The following is a 9,890-nucleotide window of genomic DNA, read 5'->3' on the forward strand; positions in this document are numbered from 1 at the left end:
ATACCTAATTATAATTATATAAAATCTCAATACATCAGATAGTTAATAATGCATTAAAATGAAAAGATTAAACCGGTTCTTATCTTAATAAAACTAATTTAGCAAAATCAGTTAGTTGGAGATACAGCCCAATTCAACTTGTCTTTAATTCACCTGAAAAAGACTGGAAACTGAAGCTGGAAGTTTGTTTGCTAGTCATAGTCATAACTAATGTTAAATAAGATTCCATATAATATAGAGTCATCATCCTCTGCAAAATAACACTTTTCCATTTATGAATTGATATTTGAGACGTACCACTTCTGATGCTGATGTATTTAGCTTAGCTATCTTATCCCAACTCAACTCAAGGGCTTTAGTTAGCCATAAAGTATGGAAAAATGAATTAAATCTGGCCGTTACATATAATATGCTCAACCACCTCCCAACTGAGTTAACATATTTGGCAGTTACAACCACCATGGTTCCCTTATCCTCAAGGGGCGGAGCCGGCAATGGCTCAAAGGATAAAGATAGCATGAGGTTCATTGGCTATTTATGATTGCTAGACTAGACTACTACTTTTACAGGACCCATTCACCATATATCCTCTAGATACAACATTACAATTAACCCCTTTTTGGCTGGTTGTGGGCGAGGAGGGATTCGAACCCCTGAGACTGTGGTTCGTAGCTTGTAGCCACTTTCTAATAACTTACAGGAACTAACCATAATTACCCATAACAGATACATCTTACTCATTAAGCTGATAAGTAGCCCCAACTTCTGTGTCAATGAAGTATGCAGTTACAGCCTTCAACTTACCGTTCAAGAAGTTCTTCTCGACCTGCAACGATGAACAACAAGAATACAAAATTATACTGAGTACAGATCAGCATAATTATATAAAAAAAGGTATAAAAGAACAAGAAGTTGTTCCAAGCATTATTCTTGTGCATTCACTGGACCTAGTTAACATGATGATGAGAGTGAGTGTGAACAAGATATTCCTTCCAATCATATAAACAAATAAATAAAATTAAAATAAAGTAGAAATCTCTTAGTATTAGCAGACCTGTTTTGACAGGATAAACATCCTAAAAATATACATGAAGCAGCAAATAACTAGTACTGAAGCACTGATCATAAAAATGCCACAATGAGTAGGATGCAGACAAAGTTTTAATTACAAAATGTCACCATCGTCCATCCAATATCATGATGATCAACAAAAATAATGTGAGGTACAAATATAATATTCAAGGTCCCTTGAAAGTTAAAGGGAGCCATTAGAGCTCAGTAACAAACAAACAATTAACTATTGAAGATACAGATGATACACAGCCCTCCAACCCTTGCAAAGAGGATAATCTCATACCTCTAGAATCACCTTTTGTTATTTACATATCTTAAAAAGATCCTACAGCATCATTTTTATGTGATACATTTAGCATGAAAGTAGATCTCCAAATGATGTATGCGACATTCAAGAGGAATACATGCCCATAACCATCAAAATATGTCCTCTACTGCTTGTAGAAGAGGTGTGGCATTCAATCAGTAGCAACACAAAAGGGTATCTAGAAATTGAAGTGTCCCAAATGAACTCAATTGAAAAGTTACCTCTAGTGACCATGCAGGACCAGCAGATAGACACAACTCTGCCAATTGGTTGAGATCAACATTTCTCGGAAGAAACATGACAATCTTGCTAGCAATTTTCTTTGCAGTGTTGAAGAGAAAAAATCTACACGAGTATATGTCAGAAAAACATTGAGTTAATACCATTATTAAAGATAATCAACAATATTAAAACTATAAAGGTTTTAGTCTCCTAACAATTCCCCTGAACATTCACCATCACTCACTAGAAAAAAGAAAGAAAGAAGGCTTGATACATCAGAGGCCCATGTATTTGTCCAGATTATCCAATTGGCCCTCTGAACTTTGAAAATGTCTCGTTAGCCTCCTAAACTTGCTTAAAATGCCATAATCCCCTAAGTGGGCTAATGAGACATCTTTAAAGTTAGGGGGCCAATTGGATAATCTGGACAAGTACAGGGAGGCCTGATGTATTAACCCAAGAAAGAAAGGAAGTCTACCCATCACGTGGCCTTAGCATTCCCATATTATACTTCTTTACTTTAGCATAATCCGGTCCTCCCCAAGGAGGGGATAAAAAGACAGTGCCTGCCTGAACATAGGAAAGAACAGCCACAATGAGACTAAACATCATCTGAACTTCAAAAAAAAAAAAAAAAAAAAAAGAAGCATGCCAGACAGAGAACAAAATGATTAATTGTGAGAAGATCTCCAACATGCACTTAGCTTTATGAATCTAAATTGACTGCACATATTTACAGGAGCCTCTTTCCTATGAATTCAACCATCTAGATGCAAAAAGATAATCTTACAAGATTTTCACCAGAAATCCAAAATGTCCTTCATAATGAAATATCTCACATCTTGCAAGAAATATAAGAAGAGTCCTACAACATTTGCAGGACGGTTTTCCAAACTGAACGTGTTATACGCCACCAATCTCATTGATTAATTATTATTAGTTTGTGTTCATGGGTCCTAAGTTTATTATGTGGTGTTTGATAACTTAAGACATCACTTAAAATTAATCTATTAAGTGCTTGTAGTTTTTAACTTGTTCGATAACACAACTTAAAAAATTAAATTAAGTCAAATATAATAAGTCAAAACATTTAACTTAAGATTTTAAGAGTATATAGGGGGTAAATAGGATATTCGATGAGTTGGAGGGGTAAAATGACCAATTTGGACAAGTTAAGGGGGCTGGAGGAGCATTAAGCCTAAATTAATTTCTGTATTTTAAAAAACTTTCATATCTTTAAATTCATTACGTTTATTTTATTTATTTATCAAACAACTCTATTATTCAAAAACTCTATAGTATTCAACACTTAAAAATTCAATATTTATTTTTTTAGCACTTAAGTTTTCTATCTTGTAAAAAAACTGCCTGGCACTTTTGATAACTGTTGGAGTGGCAACTGCAACTGCAACTGTTTTAGATAGCAGTTGCATGGTAGAGCAACAGGACCCTATGTACACTTTATGGTGACAAGCAAGTCCTTTTTAGCAAGTTAGTTTCAAGAGATGGAAGGGTTCTCTTTAACGAGCTCTTAACATAAATCAAAAGATCAAACAAAATAGAAAATTATACCCATCCCATAACTAGATCCCAAGCCTAATCAACAGAATGACAAAATCTCCAAATTAGAACAATAATTGCACTTGAAAGTTGGAAACATGAAGGACAAAGAACAAAGCAAACAGGATCAAAAAGATCTCCAAATTAAAACTATTATTATGATCCCACATCAGAAACATGAAAATATAAAGGGTGTATTGACACGAGCCTTAACATTTTGCAGCTCCCAATATTTCAAGTTACAAGACCAAAATTATCAACATAGAACGAGTTTAGCTTTAATACCTTCAGCTTTGGTGCCAAAACAAAAAAGTCCCCCTTTATAAAGTCTACTTTTTCATGAATCCCATAGATGCCAGCATTATGATATGCGTAATCAATCTTTCTTGGATCAACATCAATTGCAGTGACATGCTTACACCTGAAATATCAAAATCATAGAATAGATCAAGAAGATATATAGCAAATTGGAATGTCTACATTTTGTGAACCCATCGACACCATAAAAAAAGAATGAATTTACCTACCACATCACAACAACCAATGCAGGACATAAAATGATTCTTCAAAAAAATGAACCTGTTAGACCCATTTTTCCACATTAACATAACACTAGGTCCGATATTAGAACTTAATGATACATAGGTGTTATTTGACTGATTAAATCTATTAATCTAAATTAACCTCAACAATTCAGTTAATTTGAGTGCGGTTTTGGAATAACTATAGAAAGGTTTCACTTCACATTGAACTCAAATAAGTTCTGACTGTAATGGACCAACTCTCAATTAAGCAGTTTAAACTAAAATCATATGACACCTGGCATCTGAAACCAGTCCATTCATACGTAGGACACTATTAGTTATAGTACTGGATGCTCAACAACAGTCCATTACATAAACTCACAACAAATTTCCAACCAAAAATAGGAAACAACCATGTGACTATAATCTTGAGGTATATCATATGTACATATATTTTTTTCACTATATCTAAACAAATGACTTAGTAGGCCACCAAGGTTTTCCCTTCTTTTTTTTATCATCAGTGATTTTAAGGAATAATGCAAATGATTAGTAAGGTCAGCATGATTAAGCTTGTAGAATACAAAAGGTTAAATGGATATTCTGAACTTGTCAAGAAACGAATTTCATGTAGCATGTTGAAATCCTGGTGGCCCATGCACAAAGAAATTCATCACGAAAAGGAAACGTAATATATCAGCAAGATATCACTCACCTCAGAGCAAACTGGATAGCATTTCCACCAACTCCAGTAAAACAGTCAATTATGGTGCCATCAGCACAACGTGATGCATGGTGTCTAGCAATAAGTTCTGGAGTTACAGAAAACCATCCTTCCTCATCCATTTGTATACCACTATCAAATCTGGAGAACAATAGATATCTTTGACTCCAATATTTACCACTTGTGGCAGCAAACTCTTCAAAAAGGTCTTGACATGGAAGCTCTGAACAAAGCAAATAGTACATTGCAAGGTAATCAAATTTGAATATTTCAATGATACAGTCAAATACAAATTTAATATGCATCACTTAAGTACCATCAGTGGCTAGTTGGCTCCCTCCAATGATCAGGCAAAATTGAAATCACAAGCCAAGAATAACTTAGTAGGCATTTTATTTTATCATTGTTGAATGCCAGTTAGCTTTACTGAATAGAATAGATGAGAAAATTCCAGTGTTTCTAAACTCCATCCACCAATACATTTCTGACTACCAAATGAAAGGATTATAATCTTTCAATATGGTATTTGATGCTGGTAAACAGTCAGTTGGGATTGAAACCCAATCACAAGTTTGTAATAGCTATTAGCAGCAATTATGTATATGCAGACACTCACTTAGTAAAGAAATCCAACTCCTACATAAAACTCCAAGCCTACCCCCCATTCACTCACAAAACGAGAGATAAAGAAGTAAAAAACAAGCAGTAAAACTGAGTTTCTCTATTTTTTACTCACTGTAACTGAAAGCCAAAGAGTGGAAAAGTGAGCTGAATAATTATAAATGTCATCTATTACATCTGTCGATTATGGGAAATAATAAATCTGATAGGAAATAGGTAAGAAATGAATAGACTTTTTTTTTTTTTTGATAAAAGAAATGAATAGACTTAACACAGAAGCAATGGAATAGGAATTAATATGAAGGTTATGATATTAATGGCAATGGAATAGTGGACTATTACAATGGAATGAGAGCCATACCAACAATAGCCAGACACTACCCCAGGGACAAGCCCCTTTCTCTCACAGCTGCAAGCTGGAGATCCCAATACAAAAGATAATAATTAATAACAACGCAGCTGCTAACTTATTATAATACCCTAACATACTAAAGGACAACAGGCATAAAGGACAACATAACAGCCACCTATTCTCCCTCTTCACGTGCTTTCTTTCTTCTCTCATATACCCTCCAAACTCTGGGCCTATTGCTAACAAAATCACACCAACATTATAGACACGTGAATTTGGGCATAAGCATATGTAGAAATCTATTATAGATACACAATCAAAGAGAAAGAATGACCTTCAGTACAATTGGATGATGTTCTCACACATTTTTTCCTTTCTTTTTTCAATTAGCAGCAAAATGAGTACACACACACACACACAGAGAGAGAGAGAGAGAGAGAGAGAGTTAAGAAATCTAATTTCTACATAAAACTCCAAGGCTACCCCCACTCACTCACAAAAGGAGAGATAACGCAGACAAAAAAGTAGAAAAACAGATGTCCTCTCATTTTTATTTACTTTAGCTAAAAGCCAAAGAAAAGAAAAGCGAATACAACTAGCCCTGTGTTCTATATGTTAATTATGGGAAATAATAGATCATACCAACACTATAAACATTGGATATCTACATATGTAGGAATCTATACAATGCATACATACACAACCAAAGAGAAAGAATGACCTTCACTAGCAGTGGATGATTTCCTACGTGCTCGCACTTTTTTTGCTTTCTTTTTCTGTATCAAAATTCCAGGTTCTAGCTGAATATCTAACCGATCTGTTGCAGGATCATCAATTTCTACTTGCACGGTATCAGCCTCAATAATATGCTCACTTATTGTACTGGTCAAGCTGCAAATAAAGCCAAACGTCAGCGTTCCAAATTCAGTAAGAATATGGTGGAAGAAGAACCAGTTTCATGCTCGCAATTAGAAAATACAATTTATGTTACTGATTTTCTAGGCTTGATAAATTCATTAGGCTTGTAAGTTCATTTAAGTATTGGTTCAATCTTTAAAATTCATCCACAAATTTAATATGTTTGGGACGCCACCATTTCTAGGGTTTATTTTCATAACACCACCCTATATGCAGTATACAAGTTTGATGCAAGAATGAACCAAATATTGGAAATCAAAATGGCAGGTACCTGCCATTATGCTCCTGTGCATCTGATAGAAAGCACAGTTCGTTTTCAGCACTAGATCTTGGAATCATCCCATGGGGTTCATCTTGAAGCACAAAACTGTTTTTTTCATTAATTAGAGTCACTCCAATTCCTGGATCCATTACCACTCCATCAGATGGTTGATCTATTAATCCATCATCATCTAGAGGACCCTCCAATAACTCCGAAGAGCCAACATCTTTTTCAGTCATTTCAGCAACTGCCACATTCAATCCATCGCGGACATCATCACATGCCATATGTTCCATACCAGTGGGAGGATCCCATGTAGAAGTACCAGTTTTGATGTTATAGAAGTAATTTCTCATGTAGAAATCATCCCAATACACCCTCCAATCTCCAAGATCATCATCAATAACATTACTGTCTATTCCATCAGTATCCAGCACTTCGGAGTCTTGAGAAAAGGAACGTTTATCATTGCAGAACTTTTTATGTTTTTCCTCATGATAATCAGAAGAGGAATCTTCCAGGCAATTGTGCTCCGGACTTCCACCAAGTTCACTTTTGTTAAAACAAGAATTTGTCAACCGACTTGGTGATGAAAGTGCAGCATCTGAATTTTTTGAACTAAGTATTTCCTTGTTCTCATCATCTGACATAACGTCACCGGGTAACTCATAGCCATGGTCATTATTAGACAAATCATTAGAGATCCCATCATCACATATGGCCCTATTTGAGCTTGCAAAATCTTCATCAGCAGAAAAATAGGAATCACTGATATCAACTGCAACATTATAGTAATTTGGTTCACTTTGGTCGAGCATTGACATGCAAGATAAATAATTGCTTGTTTTATCATGTAAAACAGTAGAAGATACAGTCTCCATGTCACTCACTTCTGTAGATTCCAATGCTTTGTCCAGAGGTACTTTATGACTAGAAGGAAGCTTCAAATGCCTGCATTTTCTTTTGCCTTTATTTAATTTATTCCTCGTCTGCAGATTATGGATCTTGTCAGTAGATATGATATTAGTGGTTAGAACAACTAGCAAGAAAATCAAACTATTGGTAGTACATTGATAACAGCTTACGTTCTTACATTGAAATAAAACAGTTCAATATAAGCTACTACCCTATTTTAATGAACACGCCATAACCAAAGGCCAGGGATTCAGTTAGACAGTTCATCTAAATATGAGAGAACTTTATTGGTTTCTGGCTTGTTGGTTGACAGAATATTACTGGAACACATAATGCATGTGAAAAGGGTCCTTGCAAGAAAAATACGAGACTAGGCTTCAGTGACACTGCTATTATGTAATTTTGGTAGGTAAAAGAATCTAAGTAAAAGGGCACAAGCGCAACATATTAATTTAAAAGAAAAGAAGTTTATGATTCCACAATCCTGACCCATATGTGAATGATCAATTCATGATGACTGCCACTTATTTCGAAGGGAAAAAAAAAGATTGCACAGAATGTTTTCGATTGAATAAAATACAGATTAAGCACTGAAAAATGGCTACAATGAATAGAACATTAATGAATGCTTATTTTTCAGAGATTAGGATTCAGGACGTATTAAAAGAATAGATGTGAAATTACCTCCCTATTAGACTGAAAGGAAACAGGAAGCCCCAAGGCACCCATTTGTTTGATCAGTTCTGCATCCTCTGGAGCTTCATTATAATCTTTAAGAAAAAAATTATAAAATTAAACATAATAAAATTAAGAGAAGGGATTACAAACGTAATTCCAGTAACATAAAAAGAAATGCAGATTAAAAAGAGACAGAGAGACAAACCGCTGGCTATAGCAGGGATATTCAAGCAGCTATCCATATAACACTGGCGAGATTTCTGCATTTGAAGCCACATAGTTACAAAATAAGTGCTCACATGCATGGAAACTAGATTGACACGACACTAGAATTAAACAGCACTAAATACTATTTCACTATTAAGCAAACCCTAATTAGAGAAGTTGCAATTTGCAAATTGAGTCGGTTTCCCTCAAGAGCTAAAACCAGCAAAGCTTACACCAGTGGACTCTGTAAACAAGCACACTTCTCGACTTTCCATTGAGCCATCCTCCCTGTTGACGTAGCAATTAAAAAATATAAGCACCAAAAAGCCACAAATTTTACTAGAACAAACATCGAATTTATGAGATGGAGAGAGGTACCATATATAGACTTCGGTGAGCTTAAATTGGGCACCAAGAGCTGTAATAGCAGAGTCTTCACTTTCCATGAATCCTTAATTTCTGCAGAGGATCAACTTCACGTCAAAAAAGAATACAAAAAAGTGACTCCACCTGCCCCACCAGTGGCGGAACCAGAGTCCTAGATGACCAGGGGCTCAAATATTGAACAAAAAAAAATTTAACAATTGAGAAATTGAAAAACAACAGAAATTGAGTCCAAACAATTCGAAATTGAACAATTGAGAGAGAACATAAATTGATTCCAAACAATAAGCACCCAAACTTAAATAAGCATATGAATTAAGCATTAACAATAAGCATATGAATTAAGCTTTTATCAGCATATGAACAGAAATTGAGCATTAACAATAAGCACCCAAACTTAAATAAGCATATGAACAGAAATTGAGCCTTGCCTTGCCTTCAAAGAACAAAAAATCAACATCAATTAAGCTTTTATCAGCATATGAATTAAGCTTGTAAGTTGTATCAGCAAAAAAACAACAAAAAAAGAAGGTTTCTGTATCTGTCCGTTTATTCAACGTTACCCGTATGCTGCTGAACTTCCGTTTCAGTTGAAGAAGAGAGAAGGAGCAGCTCCGGCGGTAGAAGGAGCAGCGCCGGCGGGGGAGACTGACCGGCGGCAGTCGCAGTTGGTTGAGTGGCCTCTTCTCTTCTCTGTGTGCGATTTCCAATTCAGAAAATTAGGGATTTCCCAAGTTGTGCTGTGCGATTTACCATTTGAGTTTTCATTTAACGAAACGACACCGTTTTGATTTAAAAAGAATAAGAAAACAAAATTACGAAACAGTCCCTTATATCCTTCATCTTCTCAAAAGAGCAACTGCAATGGAGGGGGGCTAGGTTTTCTGATTTTAACATACAGGTACAAAAAAAACATGGGTAAATTTCAAATAAAACCCTTGTGGTTTCACTAATTTTCATATAAAGGATTGTGGTTTACTTTTTGTCAAAACGGGGATTGAGGTTTCACGCTTTTAATAAAACAATCTTTTTGGATTAATGCTATTAAAACCATTTTTAACGGCCTGAAAATGAAAATTTTCAAGAATTAAAGTTGTTCAATGTCATATTTACTGTGGAACTACATTTTCGATTTTCGAAAA

The 9,890-nt window shown here is 35.1% G+C and overlaps 1 protein-coding gene across 2 annotated transcripts; it reads right to left on the reverse strand.

The window, feature by feature from the left end:
• Positions 1-251: 251 nt before the first annotated feature.
• LOC136235788 (uncharacterized) lies at positions 252-9,498 on the reverse strand. 2 transcript variants are annotated; one of them, XM_066025816.1, is made up of 12 exons: positions 9,312-9,498; positions 8,743-8,823; positions 8,598-8,652; positions 8,363-8,417; positions 8,164-8,249; positions 6,574-7,553; positions 6,106-6,275; positions 4,403-4,634; positions 3,449-3,584; positions 2,082-2,173; positions 1,603-1,726; positions 252-826 (listed from the first exon to the last, which is right to left on the reverse strand). In XM_066025816.1, exons 2-12 carry the CDS (start codon positions 8,808-8,810, stop codon positions 734-736), a joined length of 2,091 nt encoding a protein of 696 aa, XP_065881888.1. In that variant the 5' UTR covers positions 8,811-8,823; positions 9,312-9,498; the 3' UTR covers positions 252-733. The 2 variants fall into 2 exon arrangements, with proteins under 2 accessions (XP_065881888.1, XP_065881889.1); XM_066025817.1 differs by lacking the exons at positions 8,743-8,823; positions 9,312-9,498 and having other exon boundaries at positions 8,528-8,621.
• Between the last annotated feature and the right edge of the window lie 392 nt (positions 9,499-9,890).

The sequence above is a fragment of the Euphorbia lathyris genome, chromosome 7 (assembly GCF_963576675.1).
Source record: "Euphorbia lathyris chromosome 7, ddEupLath1.1, whole genome shotgun sequence".
In the NCBI taxonomy this organism is placed as follows: Eukaryota; Viridiplantae; Streptophyta; class Magnoliopsida; order Malpighiales; family Euphorbiaceae; genus Euphorbia; species Euphorbia lathyris.

Excerpts from the sequence above, each read along its gene's own strand:
- LOC136235788 (XM_066025816.1), bottom strand. The coding sequence starts at position 8,810 with ATGGAAAGTGAAGACTCTGCTATTACAGCTCTTGGTGCCCAATTTAAG. Across the intron at positions 8,653-8,742 it reads CTCACCGAAGTCTATATATG|GGAGGATGGCTCAATGGAAA; the intron begins GTACCTCTCTCC and ends CTACGTCAACAG. Across the intron at positions 8,250-8,362 it reads TATCCCTGCTATAGCCAGCG|ATTATAATGAAGCTCCAGAG; the intron begins GTTTGTCTCTCT and ends TTTTTCTTAAAG.